Source organism: Neofelis nebulosa, chromosome 14, assembly GCF_028018385.1.
Source record: "Neofelis nebulosa isolate mNeoNeb1 chromosome 14, mNeoNeb1.pri, whole genome shotgun sequence".
NCBI lineage: Eukaryota > Metazoa > Chordata > Mammalia > Carnivora > Felidae > Neofelis > Neofelis nebulosa.
This window is the reverse complement of record NC_080795.1, coordinates 4958637-4982059: the sequence shown is the minus strand read 5'-3', so window position 1 is coordinate 4982059 and position 23423 is coordinate 4958637. Positions and strand designations below refer to the sequence as shown.

At 40.3% G+C, this 23423-nt stretch overlaps 1 protein-coding gene across 7 annotated transcripts in view; it reads left to right on the top strand.

The window, feature by feature from the left end:
* Nucleotides 1–23423, top strand: part of ST18 (ST18 C2H2C-type zinc finger transcription factor) — a 257754-nt gene that overhangs the window by 134242 nt on the left and 100089 nt on the right. For 3 of the 7 annotated variants that reach the window (XM_058699371.1, XM_058699375.1, XM_058699370.1), the window contains exons 2-4: nucleotides 1892–1937; nucleotides 18163–18217; nucleotides 20777–20807. In XM_058699371.1, coding sequence (XP_058555354.1) covers nucleotides 18163–18217; nucleotides 20777–20807 — 86 coding nt within the window. In that variant the 5' untranslated portion in view covers nucleotides 1892–1937. Of the gene's footprint in view, nucleotides 1–1891; nucleotides 1938–11723; nucleotides 11778–18162; nucleotides 18218–20776; nucleotides 20808–23423 lie in introns of those variants that run through there. The other 4 variants (XM_058699372.1, XM_058699373.1, XM_058699374.1 and 1 more) reach the window with 2 other exon arrangements.

Genomic DNA, 23423 nt, shown 5'->3' with positions numbered 1-23423 from the left:
AGTACTTAATTGCTGTTTCTTTCTTGACATGAATGGCTTCCTCTGAAGGGAAGATCACGTTCAATAAGCTATAAAGTGGTTCTCAGAACGTGTTTCAGAACATTCACGTTTTCTCTGTTTCTTCCTATCATAAACTATTAAGAACAGAGCAAGTAAACACCTCTAGAATAGAGTGGAAGTGCTTCTGTTCCGTGTAGAGCATTTTGCCTTTGGGGATTGGGATTCTTCAGTGCATTTAATAGTGACTATCTAAGGCAGTGCTTCTCAACGTGTGATGGACAAACCATCAACACCTGCATCATCTGGGAACTTGTTAGAAACGTATATTCTCAGGCCCCGCTCCAGAGTACTGAATCGGTAGCCTGTGCTTTAACAAGCCCTCCAGGTGATTCTGACACCGGCTGACGTCTAAGAACCCCTGGTGTGACACTCCACTATTCAAAGTGCAGTCCTGGAAGCACCTGGACCCTCATTAGAAATGCAGGACATCAGGGTGTCAGAATCAGGACCCGCATTTTAACAAGGTGCCCAGGTGATCCTTACGCATATTAAAATCTGACAGCCACTGATCTAAGGGTTAAAGCAGGAAACTTACCAGTGGGAGAGTATCCTCTATTCTGAGGCATTTTGGAGGCTGTCAAAATGAACCTCAATAGATACTTTACGTTTTATGTTGCCTCTCAGTTCCCTCTGGAATTAAAAAGGGGGAAGAGATGTGTGAGCCGCTTGGCTGCGATGTTCAAAAATACATAAAGGCACACTGTGTCTACGTTATGAGATGGAGAACAGAACCATTATCTGGGTAGCAGAGCTATTATCTGTGTGATAAATCATATGTGTGTATAAATGTATGTACATGCACACATGCCTGTATACATATCACGCGATGACCTAGAAATATTAGGTGAAGGCATAGTTTTCAGGTCTAAAGTTCTCTGAAAATTCAATTTTCTCATTCACTTTTGATGTGCAGATAAATGTATGTTTCCTGTCCTTTTGTTTTTGTTTCGCATCTTTTTATCTTAGATTACCTTGGACCTTCTAGGAATCTTTTTAGAAAGTCTTTTTTACCAGTCAAGGAAGTGGCGAACTTTCAAGGCTCCGTCTCATCCCCATAGGGTCATTGTTACGATGCTAGGGAATATCAGTGACACAAAACTACGTGTGGGGGTGACGAAGTTTGCCTCTTTCCAAGGATCTGGCCTTTTACACAGACCGCTGGTGAATCCAGTGGCCTGGGAGGACAAGAATAGTGGACCCAGAACAATCTTACTTGTAAAACAATGTCTTTAGCGTGGAAAACGCATGAAAATTAAAGGAGTAAAAAAAAAGATCCTTTGAAGTCTTTGCACAACAAACACCCCCGTATGTAAATAGGACTGTCACTCGGTGTTTGTCCACAACTAGAGCTCCAGATGAACCAGTGTAGTGCGCGGTGACAGGAACAGCTGACTCATTAGCAGAGAGCAGTGAAAGGTAATTAACCCTGGGAAAAGTACAGCTGCCGTGCGGGCTGTTCCTTTCTGTAGGATCTGATTAGAAATTAGTGTTAAACCACTGATTCTTTTTTTTTAAAGACTTTCACTCTCAGGTGTGTCCCTAGAAAAGGTTCTCAAATGTATTTATATACAAAAGAGCTCAAACCTAAAAAGCATTTTCTGAAAACAGCAGACACCTGTTTTTCTTGTCGAGAGGGAGTTCTTTTGAATGAATACTATGTTTGATGATTCAAGATTGGTAGGATCCCCACCCATACTCTAATAGTCAGTATGTAAATTACTCAAAAGGATTGTTTTATATAGTTAATAAGCTGTAGATAATTGCCATTTAATTAAGTTTTCTCTCTCTTTTTTTCTCTTTCCATTTTTCTTCTGTCGATGCTTCTCATCAGTAGCAATGGAAACTCTCCAGTTCAAATCCAATGAATATTAGGGAAGGTAAGTGAAGACTATTTAAAAATAAACTTTGCCCTCAAAGAGAAGAGATTCCCAACTTTTCACCAGCCTTCAAAAACTTGAGAAATTCAGGAACTTCGTTTTAGCGGACAACCAAAGATATTCCGTTTTGCTAATGTTGGTATCATCATGGTAATTTGTATTATATTCATTTTTTTTTTGAGGGTGCATACACTTACTCATCCTGATTGTGACTTTGCATGGCTCATATGAAGAGCATTAAATCTTTAACACAGTGAGAATTCATGTATGTAGTTAAAAAACGTGGTAGACAGAATAATGCCCCCCTCCCCCCGCCCACAAAAGATGTCTGTGTCCCGGTTCCTGAACCCTGTGGATACGTTACGTTATGTGGTAGGAGGAGGGTGATGAAATGAAGAATTTAACGATGGCGAGATTATGCTGAATTATCCAGGTAGGCCCAATTAGTCATATGTTCCATAAGAGAAGGGTAGGGGAATGAGTCAGGGAGATGCCACATAAGAAAAACTCAACTCAACCCACCAATGCTGGCTTTGGAGACAGAGGAACACAGCCATGAGCCAAGGAATTCAGCCACCTCTAGAAGCTGAAAACGGAACGGCTCTCAGTTTACAGCCAGCAAGGAAACAGGGACCTCAGTCCTGTAACAGCAAGGAACTGGAGTCTGCCAACCGCCCAAATGAGCAAGGAAATGAATTTTTTCCTGCAGCCTCCAGAAAGGAGTGCAGCCTGATTTGATTTGAGCCTAGTGAGACTGTACCAGACTGTGGGCCTGCAGAGCTGTAAGAGAACATACCTGCATTGTTTTAGGTCCGTAGGGTTTTAGAAATTTGTTACAGCAGCAATAGAAAACTAATACAGAAGAGAAGCCAACTGAGAGATGGGATGTATTTTACAGCCGGCAATATAAATTCCGTGAAGAATTTCCTGTGTGTGAATGGAGAGGAGAAAGATCCCTCAAGAGGCTAAGACGGGTGGTCTTTAGGAACTGGAATATTCATTTCGTCGATCCTAATGACGGTTGCCATCAACTCTAAGATTTCTGTCTTCTGCTTTGCAACCCTCCTCCCCGCCATAGACACACACAAAAAGTCTTCACATGATACTTTTGTAAAACATGGTGCCTGTATCATTCAAAGATGCCAATGAGTGCCTAGCTTCGTTGGAATGGTCAGTGAGTCTGTGTTTAACTGAACAAAGGCAAAAGGAGTGGAAAGTCGGGGGACGGAAGGCCAGGTCCCTGCTGCAGAAGGAAAGCTGACTTGACAGTCCCAAAGTAGGCTGAGCCTAGTGCTGAGCAGGAGATGGTGATCATGGGGAGCCTGGTTCTACCCCCGGCTACCTGTGTGAGCGCTGGCTGGGTAGGGCAGCGCGTTCACCTGGTTTCCTTATGTCACGTGTAAAATGGACAACACCGCCTCAGAGGCACATCGTGCCGACTAAGGAAGAAGGCGAGTGAGTACTTACCCTAGTGCCTGTCACGTGATAAGAGTTCAGGGAGGGTGAGCTAAATTTATTTAGAAACACCGTGTCACTTTACTATTTTTTTTTTTTAATTTTTTTTTTCAACGTTTTTTATTTATTTTTGGGACAGAGAGAGACAGAGCATGAACGGGGGAGGGGCAGAGAGAGAGGGAGACACAGAATCGGAAACAGGCTCCAGGCTCCGAGCCATCGGCCCAGAGCCTGACGCGGGGCTCGAACTCACGGACCGCGAGATCGTGACCTGGCTGAAGTCGGACGCTTAACCGACTGCGCCACCCAGGCGCCCCTCACTTTACTATTTTGATTAAAAAAAAAAAAAAAAAAAAAAGTAGATGGGGCGCCTGGGTGGCTCAGTCGGTTGAGCGTCCAACTTCTGCTCAGGTCATGATCTCGCAGTTTGTGGGTTCAAGCCCCGCGTCGGACTCTGTGCTGACAGCTCAGAGCCTGGAGCCTAATTTGGATTCTGTCTCTCCCTCTCTCTCTCTGCCCCTCCCCTGCTCATGCTCTGCCTGTCTCTGTCCCAACAATAAACATTAAAAAAAAAAATTTAAAAAAAAAAGTAGCTTACTTTTGTCTTTCCTCATGGCTAATGCCATTTTCTCTCCAACACAAAAGTGATCAGGTTGGAGTGTATGGGGAGACGTTGCTTCAAATAAAATGTTTGAGCGCTTAATAGTCAGGTTTTTCTGTCACATGGTGAATGAGAAAAGTGAGGAATAAAAACCGGAAACTGGAAATAGTTTACAAAAATTAGAGATCTTCCTAGATTGTTTTCTTGACAAATTTGGAAAAATAAGACTAGCTTCTAATTTTACCTTTGGCTTTTATTCCCATAAGAGGGGAGGGTCATAAGAGGGTCAATTTAAATCACAAACTATAACTTTTCATATAAATTAGATAAAAGTAGACATTGGGGAAACCTGACCATAAATTCTGTTACATTTCATGCCTGCTCTTGTTTGAATTTTTTGGGAGCTGACATTTTCAACATGAGGGAAGACAAAATTATAAAATCTCCTTAGCTGGGAGAGCAATCAGAAAAAACCTAGAGAGTTCCGGATGCTTTGTGTCTGGGATGTTTTGTATTCAAATACAATTAATGAAGTATTATCTCAAGCATCTGAAGAATATTCTTTTTGATTTAACTTAGTAATCGTCTACTGAGTACCTACGCTGGCCGCAGCATTACGTTGCAATGAAAGGTCAACAGGGCACAGCCTCTCGCTTCCATGAGCTTATACTGACGCAGAGAAGGTCAAAGGGACATGAGTGAGATAATATTAGACCCAACGGACAAATCCAGATGAAGGTGCCATCAAAACACTATTGGGATGCAGAATTCTGTGAGATGCTGTCACTCGATCCACTACACGAGCGACAAATCCCTTTTTTTGCAGACAGATTTTATAGTTCTGACACTAAAGGGGACAGTTCCTTTGAAAGTTACAGATGAAATGAACAGATTCTAAACATTTAATTGTAGCTATTTAATTTTGGCCGTTTAATCTTCTTTGACCCTTGTGTAACTATATAAAGTTAGGGCTGTAATACATTGTTTAGCCAGGCCAAGTACAATGTCAACTATTTGTATCTTTTCAATTGGCCTTTGGGGACATTTATTTATTTTAGTCAAAGTTCTCTGAATCTCTCTAGGGATGAATTCTTCAGGAAACATCATTTTCGAGAAGCTTATCCAGTTTGGTCCCATTGTGCCCTCTGCCTCCCTCCATAATCATGCTTTCCACATCTCACTGGAATCCTCAATTTGCTTGTTTGTACTCGTGAGGACAAGAGTTGTGCTTTATGTGTCTCTTCATGCTGCCTGTTGCGTATGGGGCAATCCATCGGTTGGTGCTCAAGATTTGTGTATTAAGCCAATAATAAGTAAATTTTTCCAGGAGAAATAGACTTATAATAAAAGAATCTGTGTTAAATTAAACACTGCACTGAGAATAAGACCCAAGGATCATTCTTCAAAAATCCAGTGCCCCACAGGCCTCAACAATTGAGGGTCATGTCGCTTGCTCTGTAGATTTCAGTAGATTTTCCCATTCCATATTTCATAGTCAGATAATAAAGATAAATGACTCTATCCTTTTCATTTAAATGTACAGAATGTGGTGAAGATATTAATGATAAATAGTTACTGTTGGGAAAAACAGCAGACTTGTGGGGAAAAATTCTTTAAAAATCTCTTAAAATGGATCAGGAAAATGGAATATGTCTAAGCATTATTATAGAGCATAGTGTGTAGCAATCTATGTAATCAAATAGATTAAGTAGAGAAAATTCCCTTTCCATAACATAAAGGGAATTTTTGAATCAACAAGTGCCCTTTGAACTTTATTAAAAATGTTTGGACATTGTAAGGTTGTTTAGTGTGGACTCACCCAAAATAGCACATTTAGTTGCAACACAAGCCTTGAAGTTAAGTGGTTAGTTTAATAAAACAGAGTTTCCATAGTTACCACAGGAGAACAGAGGATAACTTTTATTTCTTTGGCAGTCAGGAAGGAGCTTTAGAAAAAAGATTAAGCAAACAGATCCAAGCAGGTTCATTATGTGGGGTTCACACCTGATTGGCTTTTTAAAAGAGGAAACTCCTGGTATAACAGGAAATTAAAGTTTTTCCCACTAAAATTAAGAAATGTGAACACCCCCTTTGGGCATTTGCAACTTGATTTTGAGTCAGAAGGAAAGCTAGTTTAATAAGATATCTCCACGAGATGCAGTTTCGCTCACAGCGTTACATTTATAAACCATGCCACAAACAAGTGGTTAACAAAGCCCCTCTAGAAGACAGCAATGCCTTGTTCTACATGACAGATCAGACAACCGTGGGGCGAACATTTTGTTGAGAGGCCCGATGGAGGGCAGGTGGACGTCCATGCTGGCGAAGATGCCTCCCTTGCCAGCGTCATTGTTTTCTCAGCTTTGCCTTGAGATGCGCTGTCTCCTAGAGCTAACGGAGGTCGCTTTCCATGTTGTCCTCTGCTGTGTCTCACCCGAGGAGTTCTTCCCGGTTGACTGTTGAGAAAGAAAATGATGTGGTTCCACGTATCTCACCTTCAGCTCCTGAGCCTTTAGAGCAGCAGTGATTAACAGGACTTTTACAAAGTTTCTGTGTAGTTACAAGGACAGTTTCAATCTTCTGTCATTTTTTTGCATTAGCTATGATTATGCTTTTACCACAAAAATGCATTTGTTTTAAAGGTAACAATACAGACTAGGAGAATAGCTTATGTTTCATCTATATTTATCAGCACTCACTGTACATTTGTGTCTTCATTACCAGGAAATATTAAGGGACATTGTGCCATCTATTCCTGTTTACAGTTTATTATGCAGAGATAGGAAACACTTAGCATGTAAAATGAATGTAGAAATTATTCCTGGATAGAAACACGGACATTTCCCACTCGTTGGCTCTTTCTCCTCCATCACCGGATCAGAGTGTAATTGTCAGTAATCAGGCCTGCTTGCTGCTGATAAAACCACTCTGAATGCTAGCAGCCTTCTTTGTGTGATGACTCAATTATTCCAGAAGTGCCTCATCAAATCTGCCCCATCAGCTGGGCTAATAAATAAGGAGAAGAAACTGGCCCCCCAAAGCAAATTATAAATCCATTTGCATTAACCATTTCGCTGGTCCATGATCTAGGCAGAAATAAGCATGGCAGATTGTGTTAAGCTTATTTGAATATGTTTATAATGTTTACAGCATGCAACTTTTTTTTTCCCACAAGGTGTTGGAATTATCAGTCACGAATGGCATCTAAATGCAGTTATGTTAATTGCAGCAAGGCTTTAAGTATCTTTGAGGGCTATTTTGTTACTTAAATCAGGTGAAAGTGAAATCTCCTTGCAGGGAGAAATATGGGTGTTGCACAAGTTATTGGCATTGCTTTCCAGTTTAAGGAGAAAAGGCTTGTGTTTAATTTTTGCAGGTACTGGAAGGACAAATACAAATACTATAATGACTGCTAGTACAAGTCCAATTACTTTATATCTATCACAGTGGAAACCAGAAGTGATTTTGATGCTCTGTATGACTTCAGCAATTTGCAAAGCAAAAATTGCATTTTCTGGGAGGAGATCAGAGTTGCCATAGCACTCCTTGGACTTAACATTCCTTGAAAGATTCTAGAGGGCAGAGATATCAAAAAGCCAAGCAAACCAGTAAAAATCAGTTAAATCCATTCATGGAAATTTTGTACATTGACAGATCTTATTTTTATTCTTTTAAAATGACAAACTACGCTGAGTGACAAGAAGGCTTTTTTATAGTTGAACTTCAGTAATCCGTCTGGGAAGGAAAAAATGTTCAAAATGGATCATGAAAGGCAATTTGGTTGCTAATATCAAAGAATTAGTCTTGCTGAATACGTAAGGATTTAAAATCCAGACGTTCTCCCTAAAAGTGAGTGATACCGTTGACCCACTTTGGAGTGGGGGCTGGTCCCTCTGCAGAGTAGCTCCCCATTTGCTGAAGCTCTTTCTGCCACCCCTACTATGATCAGGAGCTGAATAGGGGTTGATGGTAAAAGAAAAGCTGGTGGCCAGTAAACGGTATTTATCTTTGCCTAAAACAACTTAGACGAAACTCACTGCCCCTCTTCATTTGCTCCAGCCAGTGAAGCATATCCTCTAATCTCAACCTAGAGAGCTAAACAGAAAGAAGTCACCTTTGATGGCGTGAATATACGGTGGCGATAGGCTGACATAATTTTTGGGTATTGATTTGGAAATATATAATCTGTGACTATGATGGAAAAGCCAGTTGTATAGCTCATTGGTTAGACATTCCAAAATAAGGGCTTTGGAGTTCATTAGATATTTAATGAAGCTACATGGCGAATGGGAAAACAAGGAATTTGTCTAGGGAACCATATCATTCAGATTTCTACAGAATTTGACTCTAAGTTAAATTATCATGCTGATTCATATAAACATACACCTGGAAACTTAGGACTGTGAAGGATATTTGCCTTAGGGTTCAAAAAAAATGAACTGAGCCAGGATACCCTCCCTCCCCACCCCCGACTTTCTCATCATTCCCCCTAATGAACAATCGGTAAAGACTTGAATCTTTGAAAAGCAATTTAGGAGATTAAAGCTATTAGAAGATGTGCAGACACGGCCTCAAATGATGGCAGTGCTGAGGTAAATATGCTGGCATCCTTCTGGTTTTATTTTACTCCTGGAGAGACTAAGAGTGATCTGTCTCTGCAGCTTATATTAACATTCCAAACTTCCGAGAGGACCCGGCCGTGCGTTTCCATCCCGAGTGAAATACAGTGGTCTGGTTCCATCAGGCAGCAAATTTCAAACAGAAATGGGCGGTGGTGGTGAGCTCCTATTATATTAGTTAGTACTTGTAGGGCTACAAGTGTAATAGGCCTTTCATATTAAATCTATTGGCCCTGCCATCAGATTTTTCACTTTAGTTGGGAGTTTTTGTGGGTGTGTGTTTTTTTTTTTTAATATTACATGTTTGTTGTTGTTGTTGTTGTTGTTGTTTTTAACCATAAGCCAACGTGTGGTTCTCTGCTTAAGGATACGGTGGGCATAGGGGCGCCTGGGTGGCGCAGTCGGTTAAGCGTCCGACTTCAGCCAGGTCACGATCTCGCGGTCCGTGAGTTCGAGCCCCGCGTCAGGCTCTGGGCTGATGGCTCGGAGCCTGGAGCCTGTTTCCCATTCTGTGTCTCCCTCTCTCTCTGCCCCTCCCCCGTTCATGCTCTGTCTCTCTCTGTCCCAAAAATAAATAAAAAATGTTGAAAAAAAAAAAAAAAAAAAAAGGATACAGTGGGCATATACATCGTATTACTTTAGGTCATTCACTCCCTCACTCCCCCCACCCCGACCACCTTTAAAATATAATCTGATATACCCTTTGAAAAAAACCACAGAGCAGATCCATGCTATTGTATCGTTGGTTGAAGGGACCGTCTTTTTCAGAAGCAAGTATTCACCCATGAAGCAGCTGTAAAGAACTAAGAGGCCCTAATTATTGGCATATAGTAAAGCAGACAAATGAAATACTTTGTGATGACTCCATTTAACAAGTAAAGCCACGTCTTAATTAGAGAGCACATTTAAGGACTCTGTAGCCCATTAGGCTACGAACCCTTTGGTGCTCGGCATGTAGTTTCACCTTTTAAGATTGGGTTTCATAAAAATCTGAGCTTTAATGGAAAAGTGTTCATCCTGGTAGGGGGATAGAACTAACTGTGTTGCGAGTCGTGGGAAGTTGGTCAAGATGCCAGGCCTTAAGTTAACTGTTCCAGAATGTCTATTTCCTATGAATATATGAGTTAGTCCTCAAGTTTTACAAAATGGTTTAAGATCAGCGAAAGAGATTGAAGTATGGCAATTGATAAAAATGTTTATGGTTTTTGAATAAGGTATCTCCCTGATGTAACAATAGGACACTCTTAAGGAACAGAAGGAACCGATTTCAGTGGAAGATTCCTTTTAGCATCAGCCACCAGTGTGTTTCTATGAGCGGGTGGGTGGAGTTATGAATGATAGGCACGTGCACTGGGGAGCCTCTGAGAGGCTCGAATTTCCCATTTGTATTTGGGCGTACCTGGACTTCTCCAGCCCTTTTGTGTCAAATCGTATTCCTAAACTTATATTTTGTTGGTGCCCTCCGTGCACTTCTCCAAGTCGATCTCAGCTGTGCTGCCTTAACTCTCCTCCCCAGGGAGGGGAGAGACAGCAGATGGGGTTAGGGCAGAGGGCTGATGCATCTGACAGCAAACGGCCGGGTTGTTGAGTGGAAGCTGCGAGCGTCAGGAAGCTACTTTTCCCCTGAGAACCAACTAACCACTGAAGAAAGTTGAAAATGAGCCCTTTGAGAAACGCTATTAAAAGTAGTAAAAAATTGCAATTGTGCAGATGATGTGCTGCTGTGTGCTTATTCGGATGCTAATGAGTTTGACATTAGGGAACTCACAGGGTTTACAGCTACTCCCTTATGTGATTCAGTTCTTTATTGGCAATCTTTGAGAAAATAAATGGAAAATGTATTGCTAATAAATACATAACACGATAGGGTATTAGACAAAAAGCCATTACTTTCAGGATTTAGAAAGAGCTTTGCTCACCAGTGTGACTGTTTTCCAGGATCTTTTGTTTTAGGTTAGAGTATGGCAAACAAAAGGGAATAGGCAGGTGGAAAGCTTCGGGAGTCTTTCTGAAGTGAGAGTGAGAAAAAGGAAGCCAAACGCATTTCCAGAGAAAGCCCCCCCGCCCTTTTATCCCCCTCGGTGGCAATCGAAAACAAACTAAGAATTCCCAAGCCCCTGTGCCACTTTTCAATTCTTACATCATGTGCAGTAATCTGCTCTATCACTTGAGAGAGTTTTATACCTATTTTTCCCCAGGAACTACGGTTGCTGACTTGCGTTGAAGAAGCATCTGCTTAATGTCTGGTCAAAGCTTACAAGTGATCCAGAAATCTATGGTTAAAAAGCCAAGTACTTCACAATCTACTGCAAAGGGGGAAATACAGGAAGATAGAAATCTTCTGCAAGGAAGGTTGGTGGCTTGTGTTTGACACAATAGCAGAAGTGCCGGATCTAAACTCTTTAGATGTAGCCCCTCTCTAGGAGGCTGAGTGCGCTATGCTGAACTTCAGAGTTTTCTCTCAAGGGCCAAGTGGCCTAAAGACAGATTCTGTTCCCAGCCCTGAGACCAAATAGAGGAGAAGCAGCTCTGCGTTCTATGGGTGCAAAGTAAACCAACGGCAAATTGTTTCTATGGAAAGCGGGTTGGAATATTGGCAAATAGCATGATTACGACAGTCTCATTAAAGAGAGCTCTAAACAGCAAAAGGATGAATTTTGAATCTGTCTTTTGTGACTTCTTGAGTATAGTACTTTCCAAATCTTGCCTGAACTTTTTTTTTTGGTGGTTAAAAGTAAAAATACCAGTAATAATACAGAGTCCCTTTTACCCAATTTGTCTATAAATTGAAGATTATATATATATATATATATATATATATATATATATGTCAGTACTAGAAACAAAAATGAATTTGGCTACCTTTAAAACCGTAAGAATCTTTCTCTGATTGATATTGTAGCATAAAATTTTTCTTTCTGTTTAGAGTTAGAGCCCAAGCAAATTACAGGTAAAAGTGTCAGTGTGTTGCCCATTGTCCACTTCAGGGTTTACAGCTGGTCTTCTGTTTCATTTGTCCTCTCTGCTGTGCCTCCTTTCTTTTCTTTTTTTTCCCTCAATAGAATGAATTTAAGGACTTCTCACTAAAGTGGACAAACACATTTAGTCACTTTGACAAAGCAGGGCAAACTGAGTTGGCATACAAGTTACCTGAGAAGAAGAGAGGTAAGGCAACATTTTTTTTTAATTAAAAGGAGAATATGTTGAAATAAAATGCAGCCAATCAAAGCATTTATATAAAAGCTCTCCTTTATAACAGCACTTTGTGGATTTGCTTTGAAAGGAATTTGTTAGCGCTGAATTTAGAACTGGCATTTTTGTCAGAAGCATGATTGCTTTAATATTTAAAAGTATGAAACAGGTGAAGTCCTTTGAGCCTACAAATGCTTTTGCATATCGATCGGTATATATTATCTGTTCATACCTGTTTACCTTTAAAGAAAAGTTCAGCATTAAAATAGTCTTAAAAGTCCATTTAAATTCATTTGTGTAGAAATTAGTTTACTTAAGGATTAGGAATAAACAAGTGAGATATTTTAAAAGCACTGTGGGTGACTTCTACAGTTAATGCCTACAAACACTGGGAAGTAAGGACTTGAGTTGACCTTGGGAAAAACCTATTTAAAATAACTTATCCCTATACGAAGGAGCTTGTCTTCTGACAATTACGTATTTGGTACACAGGCAGCTCAGTACATCAGCAAGAAAAACAATTTTTAAGGCCCTTTTAGGGTGTTACTTACTCTGAGCTATCTTTAAACAGAGCCTATTAAAAACAATACCAAAAAAAAAAAGTCTCCTAAAACATAAAGCTGGCGATTGCCCCCTTATGTCACAAAGCTGTGACTCAGAGGCCATGGTACAGCGACTAATAGAAATCCTTGGCACACGTTGGCTACCTAAGGGAATAATAGAACTATTTGCTGGAGTCGTTTGGCAAAAGGATACAAACATATGGCTTTGGTTTATATTCCGCTTTGCCAGTTGTGCGAAGTTACAGGATGAAGTCTACAATAGCAGTGACAACTCAGAAATGAGAAATGAGGCTCAGAATAGATCAACTTCCTTATAAAGCTCCCCAAGCTTGTCTCTGCTCTAAGGTTGCTTTTATTGCAGGGAGTTTCTGAGTGAGTCTGGAAATCCCTGTGAGAATCACTTCCTCTAGGGGGAATGTGGTGCCGTTGGCCCTCAGAAAGCGCAACGTTGCAGAGCACTGGACTTGATCTGACCGAGGACTGAGGGTGCTGCTTCCTGAGGTGTGGCGGTTGTCGGGGTGGGAAGGATTAGGGCAGACAAGAGATGAATCCTCAATCTAAAGAGGACACATCATTTGGGGCGCCTGGGTGGCTCAGTCAGTTGAGATTCCGACTTCAGCTCAGGTCATGATCTCACATTCTGTGAGTTTGAGCCCCGCGTCGGGCTCTGTGCTGACAGCTCGGAGCCTGGAGCCGGCTTTGGATTCTGTGTCCCCCTCTGTCTCTGCTCCTCCCACACCCGTGCTCTCTCTCTCTCTCTCTCGCTCTCGCTCTCGCTCTCTCTCTCTCTCTCTCAAAAAGAAATAAACATTAAACATTTTTTTAAAATTTTAAAGGGAACACATCATTCAATTCTTTGGCTTTCTTACAGGATCAAAGACTGTTATCACAAGAGACATAGAGGTAGGAACAGAGAGTTGGAATCAGGGATGATTGTGCCCTAATAAAGGAGCCAGAAGATTTTCATTTTGTTTAGAATAAGGGATTTAGAGAAGGTCGTGAAAATTATTAACATGACAGCTTGAATAATGTAAAGAAGTTTTTTATTAGTTTACATTTTTTAAAAAAGTTTATTACTCTTTTAATACCCTTTCTGAGTAATTAAGAAACATATGGAAAGAAAATCAGAAAAGTAAAAAGAGGGTCCAAAGAGAGACAACAAATACTTGAACATTCCATCTCAGTATTCCTCTCAACAAGTAAACTATTCTTTCAGTATCACAATTCACGTTCCCCGTCCCTTCCCTGTATAACAGGGAGACAGCTTTTGCTGCCGTTTTGGGCTGATCCAAACCTGTATTTAAAAGAAAAGGATGCCAGGATCAGAAAAAGAAAGGGCACTCCGTGTAAGGTTCTTTGTTCTTCCGTCTGGCCAAATTGCATCCTAAGATTCTGGCATCCTCCGGTTGTTTCGTTTTCTGGGGCTCACCTTTTCCAACTTCCTGAGTTTCTCTTTGTTGATTTTTTTTTTTAAATGAGTTTTGTAAAGGAAGCATCCACTGAGGATAAAAGGCTCCTCATAGAGAGGACCCCAGGACCTCTGCTCGGCAGCCACAGAGCTTCCTCTCTCCACTGCCACGTGTTCCCCGGGATTGAAACGACATCTAACACAAGTCATGTGGCACGAGCTACAAAAATGCATGGCCAGTCCAAAGCCCTGAGGAGGGCAACACAATGAAATCTTGTTAAAAGTGAAAATTATTGCAAGTTGAGTGTATGTGGAGGACTTCTCAAATTAAAGGTAGCTACCGTCAGAGATTACGTGTATTTAGACAGTATTGAGATTAATTAAATCAAGATGTATACTCAGAACGTTATGATCACTATGGCTTTTTCTGTTAATATTAAGAAATTCGTGACTACTTATAAATATAAATGTGTGTGTGTATAGAGAGAGAGAGGATGTCAGTGTCTACAGTGCTGTTGAAAGGAAAAATAAAACTTCAACATCACCAAGAGATATTTTTTTAAGAAGTGATTAAATATTTACTTGAAAAATTTTTTTACCATTATGTTAAAATGAGATTTTGAGTGAACAATAAAAATCAAAGGGAAGTAAATCTCCTCACATACCAGTACTTTGCTTGTGTGAATGAAAGCAAAATTGAGTTTATGAATTCTGTGTCCTGCTCCTTGATGCTCTCGTTCCTACAAACCAGCAATTTCAGAGCTCCCTTTTCAGCCCAAAGGAAGGCACTGGGGTGATGTGGACAGGAGAGTTGCTGATTGTCCCTGATATAAGTGCCAGTTAGAAAAGATGGTCAAATAAAAGTAACTAGGAATTTACGACGTATGCCTGTATATAAGTTTGTAAGTATATAAGGATGTTAAATAAGAGGTTTCCAAATTGAATTAAATAATCAAATTTCATTTTATGGTTATTTTTCTTCTTCATTGTCTATCGACATGTTTCTGTTGTTGGTTCTTACATGTCCTTCCTACAAGTTTTGCGTTGTCACCTTCTTTATCTCATAAGTGTCTTTCCCTCTTGTCATTTCTCCTTGTTATTAACTCCTCTTCCCAGAGAACTGAGAAGTGAAATCTTTTAAAATTTTTCTTCATGGCTTTATTATGAAACCAAAGAAAGAACCACTTTTTTCTCCTTTGCATATAAATGTTGTACGTAAAATCTTCATACTTGTAGGTTAAATGTACTTTTCTCAAAGTAGTTTCAGATCAAGAAAAATAAATGGCAAAGCTTACCTTTAATATTTTATATCTGTTGAGAAATAGATTGTCAGAGCGAGGAGGAACGTGGTATAGGAATCTGAGAAAATATCTTGTCTTGTTCCCGTCCATAAACAATGAAATGAGATAGACAAAGGTTCTAAGAAACCTCCAGAAGAACAGCTTTTCAGAAAATCAAATCTCTGTTTTGAGAAAGGAAATGATTCATTAAGTGTTGCCAAATTCATTGGAGCCTTGTCAATAGCATTTGGGACTTAAGCAGTAAAAATGATCAAGTCTTCTTTTCCAACAGGAAAAAAAAAAAAAATGTTCCCAGAGAGAAATGTAGTTTCCCAGATCGTAGCAGGAGTTAGTTAGGTCAGTCTTCCCTATAGCCCTGGGAAAAGTTTGAAGGAGGGGAATTCTATCCCCACCCCCATCCTGGTCTCAACACACGCCCTGAGGCAGAAACCTCTTCTTACCTTTAAGGAGCCATTCCCAGAAGGAGGTACACACTGAATCTGAGGTTTGATTTTACCAAAATTAAGTCTGCTTATTGGGAATGTATTAAAATCCATGAGAGTATTCCATATAAAGAATACTTAGAAATTTCCACTCCCATTTATAAGGTTTTGGAAAACAAAGACTTACCTTCAGATTGAGATCTGTCCGGAGAGCGAGCCACCTCATGAATGTTAAAACCTTCGGCCCCTAAGAAGAAAGCACATTGCTTTAGGTTTCTGATGTCCTTATTCCCCAATGAGCTATCAGACAGGACTAGGCACAGAACTTAGTAACTTTTATTATTTTTCGGTTGTGAAGCGGAGAAAGAAGGTGAAATATATATTATGGCCTCCATGCATTTCACTCCTACCGCTTGGCCCACAAGTCAAATTTGAAAACTTAGCTTAGTTACCAGTCTTTAGAATGTTTACATAGGATGTGTATGCTACACCGTCAAGAGGACAGTTGTGCCACAAAATACAATTATGGGGCTAGCATTCCGAGCATAATCAAGCAGAGGTCCATGAACATTTATGCATTCCTTCCAATGACTGTAATGGGGAGGCGGCTGCATGGAGTGGTTGCAGACCAGGCGGGTCCAAGGGGATAGCTGAACTGCAAAATGGAAGTAGGCTTAAAGCTGTTATAAAGAAGATTACATCGAAGGAGGTTTCTGAAACTTCTCTGCTTACCTCGGGGCACTCTTTGCAACCTGCGTTTCAGTTTCGATTAAGAGACTCATGGAGTTCAATCTTCACTTGCCTTTTTGGGGGAGATTTTTCAGAGTGGTTGGGGAGAGCTCATAGCACCTGTGTGGCAGGAGACTGTTAGAGTTATGTTGAGTCACTACTCACCCACTGGAGTAGCTTCCTCAGAAACAGTTGGTGGTTTTCGTCATTTGAACTCTCCTTGCTACTGACCTCTCTTAATCGAGTTACTCCTGTAGCCCACGGAGGGGAGTTTGCATGAGTTGAGCCAATTTATATGCAACAGAGATACTCGTGGAGGAGGAGGATTTCACAACGCGATGCTCACCATCCTGAGTAAACCAAGCCATTTTAATCCCAGGCAGTGCCACATCTGTCATAAATTCATGTGGTTTAAAAGAAGGAAAAGCTACAGGCAAAGAAAAAAAAAATCACCTCTGTTTTATCGTTGTTTCCTCTCATCATGTGGTTTTCAAATATCCCTAACGATGGACCGTTTTATTTAGACGAAAGTGACTGCTGCTTAGCAAAAGCAGTGGACACTTTTTTGTTTGCTAATTTAAAAAAACAGTTCAGTGGTTGGTGTGGTGTTTATTATGAAATGATGACAAAAGGGTACTGGTGGTTTTAATAGTTTTAGCTTACGAGAGCTGTCGTTAATTTTGTCTGTAGTGTTGCAGGTGAAAAAATGCACAATGGATAAATAGTCTATATTGGTTTAACTGAACATAATATATAGTATGTTCTGGAGTTGTTTGTCTCAATAGACTATAGTAATCAAAAGTAATGAACCTATTATGTGCAGGACCTTGGAGAGCGTCGAATGGCAGTAAAAGTGTGGCACATAAAAGGTTTATTAAAGGAAATTAAAGTCCATCATTGCCACACCTGCTCCCCTATTATAAGTCTATGGCAGGTCAGTGCCTTCAATCACAACTCAGCCTCAGAGAGCAGAGATGCGTCTCCCATTACCATTGCAGTCACACCGCATCCACACTAGTGTCAGGATTTAAGGATGGGCGCCACGGAGAGTGCCTTCTGCCTGCCTCGCGTTCCCAGCAAGCAAAACAACTTCTTTGCATTGAAGAATTCCTTCTGCTAGTGTGCAAAGGTGAACTAAGCTAGAGATGATGGCAAGGCTCTAGTGAAACGGATGGGAGTAGTCATGTCTGACCGTATCTCCAGAGGGGCAAAAACAACAGGCTTTTAAAAGTCTTTCCATCCTTTCGGTAGCTTATTTTATCGCATTTAAAATATTTAGTAATGATGCTGTAGGGAGTTTGATGCTGACACACATGATGCTCAAATTTCACTTTCCTTATAGATTTGCATGATTATAACCGGTATTTATTCTGGAATTCTGGGAGTCAGTGTATGTCATTTGATGATCAACATTTCCAGTGGTATTTTGAAATGCCGGTATTTCAGGGGTTTGCCTTCATGTTGCTTTTTACCCAGGGGATTATTTTTCCCGAATTAGAAGGAGGTATGTATCAGAAAGGGTCTAGAAATGCAAAGGAATCAGATTTTAGTAAAATCAGCCTGAAACCTTTTGGTTTGGCATTTGAGGTTTTGTCTCCCTTGCGACCACTGTTATTCAGACAGTCCTTTTTTTTTTTTTTTTTTTTTCTATCTGCGTAATGCCAGAAGTGTTTGAATCTCTAGCAAACACTTACGGACAAGGACATCTGCCCTCTTGTCACGGTTTCCTCTGCCTTCAGCATCTATAAAAGTGTTTCCAAAATTCATGGACTGCAAGAGCAGTCACAGCTCTATACCTGCCGAGGATGACTGCTATTCAAGAGCATGGAAGGCTGGTCTATTTTTCACAATGACCTTCAGAACTTGTAAGGACACGTTTTCATATTTTGGTCAATATCAAAGGAATGACCTCAGGACTTTGTGTTCATGTTACAGATGGATGCAGAGACTGAAGATAAAACGCTGCGTACCCGCTCTAAAGGAACCAAGGGTGAGTTAGTAAGCAGGTTCCATGACACCGTGCCCACCACACCATGAAATATGGGAGTTCCAATGCTCAGTCCCTAATGGGTAGTCAGAATGATTACAACTTCCTCCGGGCTTCTTTTTTTATTTTTTTAAATCAAGCTAGGACACTGGATCATGGCATTGAGAGCTAAATATTATGAACCAGGAGCTAAAGGACTCAGAAAAGTCCCAATGGTGTATGATGCTGATTTTTACAAAATGCGATCATGAGTAGATTTAAACATCATGCAAAACAACACAAGGGTCAGCAAGGGAAGGAGGATGCTTCACAGAGACCTCCAGATGATTGAAGTGACCTTTAATGGGCAGGGGAAAAGACAGAATTGTTAGTTTCCTGCCAAAGCCAGTTTTGATTTTTATGTTACCTGGTTTAGTGGCTCCCAGTCTAAACTTAGTTCAAGTAAAATGATGATGTTTGTTTTTTGCCTGTCCCTGCTGGGAATTTCTGGCAGCTTGGCAAAGTAATGTTTGAAAGGTTTAACTTGCTGGTTATCCTTCTCTTTTTGGAACCAACAGATGGTAATGTAATATTGAAATATAAACAGGCCCTTGATGATCTAAACATCTGGAAAACAGGATTGACTGGCAATAATACCCCTTAAGGAAAATAACTTTTATTATAATTAGCTATATTTTTGTGACCCTTAATTCTAAATGGAGAACTGTAGCTCACCATAGCCTCTGAAAACCCTCTGGATAGCTGTTTCTTACCCAACTCTTCTCCCCAGAGGCCTCGCTAAGGAAGACCTGAGTCAGGAAGCAATAGTGCAATTTGTTTGGAAGGGTTTGAGATGTACAGTCGAAAGTCGCTGATCAAATGGAATGCTTTCTGTAGCGATGTTCATATTTGTTTTTTTTTTTTAATGTTTATTTATTGTTGAGACAGAGAGAGACAGAGCATGAATGGGGGAGGGGCAGAGAGAGAGGGAGACACAGGATCGGAAGCAGGCTCCGGGCTCTGAGCCATCAGCCCAGAGCTCGACGCGGGGCTCGAGATCCCCGCGTGGTCACGTGAGATCGTGACCTGAGCTGAAGTCGGACGCTCAACCGACTGAGTCACCCAGGAGCCCCAGCGATGTTCATATTTGTAGTCAAGTTAAATAATTCCTGTTTGACTTGAAGTCCAGTTTTTTTTTTTTTTTTGAGAGAGAGACAGTGCGAACAGGGGAGGGGCAGAGCGAGGGAGAGAGAGAGAGAATCCCAAGCAGGCTCTGCTCTGTCAGCACAGAGCCGGATGCGGGGCTCAAAGTCACGAACTGTGAGATCGTGACCTGAGCTGAAGTTGAGGGTTGGATGCTTAACGGACTGAGCCACATGGGTGCCCCTGGAATCCCAGAATCTTTAATAAATTCCAGAAAGATGGGTTTTTTTAGTTCAAATGCAACCATGGTTGTCTTTAGCGATGATAACCAAAATGCAGAATGCTGTGCAAGATGCAGCAGCATTTTCTACCCAAACAGAAGTTAGATACCATGTTAGTGTCTAATTTTACTGCAAGTTACTTTCAAGTTACTACATTATATATCATAATATTTAGAATGCAGTAATTCTAGACATTAAACTTTTACACAGCAAACTTCTCAACAGAATACAAATTTAAGAGAAAAAATGACTCGTATTGTTATTTAGGATAAGCTCACATCCGGATGTCATACATCCGGCATACTAGAGACAGTATTTGGATTATACGAATCTCTTGTTTTGACTTCTAAAAGCACACTATTCTAGCCGACTTTTAAAATGTGGGTCTTTGAATTTGCAATTCTTCTTGTACTTTGAATTCTTTTGGCACATGATATCCACCCTTAAATAGAGCCAAAATGTTCTTCTAGAAATGAAACGACTGTTTTCTCGTGCGGCATGAGTAATCTTTAAAACCACCTGTTGTCTCTCTCAATATGCTGCTTACCCTTGTGTGGGCAGGTATTTATAAACATGAACTTCTTTCATTCGCATCATTTGTCAGAAAAATCAAAGCTCTTTTTTTTCTACAAGATTCTTATTTTTAAACCATTCTTGACATTAGCTCAGCTGAACATATCTTCCTTTCTGCATACAAGTGAAATTTATGGAGCATCATCTTGGGACACACTTAGTAAAACTTTACCCGTTTTATTTAAATACTTGTTTAATGTCAATAAAAATGTAAGCTTGGGATCCTTCTGAAAAACTTCATATAAACAATAGACTTGATATAAAAAAGAATTCAAGTCCTTCAAATTCTTGTAAGTTTTCAGTGACTCGTTAAAGACAGGCCTTTGAAAAACCCAACCCATGACTGTAAGGCCCCAGAGTCACCTGAGGCACTAAAGCCAGAGTCCTCTGTTCTGGGCCATATTCATCTACCCACTGGTTTCCAAAGCACCAGAACCAGAAAAGATCAATCTACCCAGCAGGAAATTAAGCGGGGTCTGCACTAACCATTTATCAGTCATTAACTCTGGGTGCGTGAAAAGTTTTCAAAATTATACCGTTTTCAAAATTATAAACTGATTTTCTCTTTCTTTCTTTTTGTCCACAGTGCCAATAGATTCTCTAATTCAGGAGCTTAGGTAAGATTTGCCCCATGTTACTTTTTCTAATATCGATTGGCTTTAATCATTAGAATGTTTTGTACTTTTCAAGGCTGAGAATCCCTGTGTTAGTATGAACCATAGGCCAACAGGCTTCTTTGTCTGTAACCCAAAGGAGAAGAGAGGGGAAAACCACCGATAATTGATTCAAAAGAATTAGGGCTAATATTTGGATAAGAAAACACAACCACATTTTGCTGTGATGTAGTTTCCCCGCTTTTCTCTGTGGAGTATTTGCTTTTTCTGTGCCCATACCTCACCCGTGGCTTGTGTGTGCCCTGGTGGCCAGTGAAGAAAGAGCTGTCGTCTGTGAACCTGAGCAACAGATGGCCCAGGTGCTAAGTTCTCCAGTTTCTGTTTTAAATAGATAATTCTATCCTAAGTTTTTACATGTAGACATTGGAAGATAATAGGTTTGTGGGTGCGTCCATACATTTCCACCTCAGATACCGAGAATGCCCCCCAGGCAATGTTACGAAAAGTCCACTGCAATAGGTTTTGCAAAATAAACTCCAATTCGAATTTTTGTTTTGTAGCGTCTCTGTCAAGGTGTAGTGTATGAAAAAATACATTTTAAAAAGGAACATGTGCTGACGATACATATTTTGTACTGATGATATTTTTTTTAGAGAAATGGTGTCAGGAGCAAGATGAGTCCTTTGTCCCTCGTCTAGATTTGCTATTGCAAACCCAGAAAGTCTCCAACCTACGATCTAACCCACCTTTCTGAAAACAACGATGGTCTATGTGCATTCCTCAGGAAAACGTTTGAAAACCGTTCTTTACGTGGTTATTTTTCCAGGCAACTGTGTTCTGTCATTTCCTGAAGCAAAGGCTCTCTCAGTTCCACGTTTCCTAGGATTCATTGTGTCGCGGTTTCAGTCCACTTGCTTCGTGGAACACGTGTCTATCAGCACTGTTAGACATCCATGCTGATCTCTTCTCTGTGCAAGTTAGTGGGGAATCGTCAACGAGAAGTTTATATTTGAAATTACTTGTGCAGAACGGATAGCACGCTCACACTAGGACAGGATTAAATGAATGAATTGTCTGGCTCGCTTAAATTCTCGCTTCGTAAGCCTGCTCTCATGTAAAATTCCTATCTGTTTGGAGACTTCATGTTCCCTATAGAACGATCAAAGGAAGTTTAAAATGATCAAGGGCTCACAGCACATGAGACATTTGCCATTCCAGTGGTTTCCTAGTGGCCCACTGCCGGGACGGGGCACCTGTGAACTCGCGGTCTTTCCCCTTGTCGAAATAACTGTGTCTCCAGTCCGTCCTTCCAGGGAATGAAACCAATCTGGGAGGGAAGAGAGCCTTTTGAGTCAGAAGTCTTGAAAAATAACTTGAAAGAGAAAAGAATTTTGAAGGAACAAATAAGTGTGTGCTTTGGCTTAAGGAGAAATCTATAATTCATAGAGAAAAAGGAAGGAATCAGCAGAGAGCAGCAACTTTGTGGGGGAAAATGTTTAATATCACCTTTCTAGGGCAGTGGAGATTACTATTTAACCACGTTGTTAGCTTTAATAATTATAATAAAATGCGAGTGCCCGGGTGGCTCAGACGGTTCAGCATCTGATTCTTGATGTCAGCTCAGGTCTTGACCTCCGGACTGTGAATCCAAGCCCCACACTGAGCTCCACACTGGGCGTGAAGCCTACTTAAGATAATCATTATTATTATTGTGAAGCAAAACTAATATATATTGAGCTCTTGTGTGCCAGACACTCTTGAGCTTTCTTGGTTACGTTACTATTTCGCTTAATCCTCACAATAACCATTTAAGGTAGAAACTACGATATTTCCAATTTTTAGATGAAGAAAGCGAAAAGAGTTTTCGTAAATAGGTCAAGATGATGCGGCGAGTAAGTAATCCGGTCTTTCAACTCAGGCTGGCTTCTCAATTGTCAGGCCATGCTTTCTCCCGTGCACAGTTAATAGTAACCATCTAGAATGTAAATCAAAAAGACATGGTTTGTTGTTCATATTCCCAGCAGCTGGATTTTTTTAATCCTGTATTTTAACCGTATGGTTTGCTTTTCAACAGCTTAGTTTTCTGAAATTCAAACAAAGAAGGTGGTTTGATTAAAAGTAATAATATTTCCTGTTTTCCTCATTCTCTACAAGTGATTTTTTTGTCAGATATTCAATTTTACCTAATTTCTCATTAGACCAACTCAGAAAGCTGGTGATAATTGCTGGGAAAATTCATAAACAAAACTAAGTCGCCTATTTTTTCTTTAATAAGATCCAGTTTATAAAAATTACTAACTGATGATTGTTTGTTTTATAATTACGAATTTTCAAGAGAATATTCATGCTTAGGCGTGTGTTCCAAATTGTTTCCTAAATGGCTTTAAGTTGACCAAAGTATCGACCGGAAGTATTAATTCTATATAAATCTTGGGAATATGTTCTGATTTATATGGAAGGTTATGTTTTTAGTGTCTTTTAAGTTTTTGCACAGCTTTGTCCATTTGCTACAACTACTCCTCCAACTTATTCTGCAGATCTGTTCCAGAATCCAGGGTTTTTGTGCACCTGAATTCTGAGTATCTTAGGAAATGGGACACATTTTCCCCAGTGTAAAAG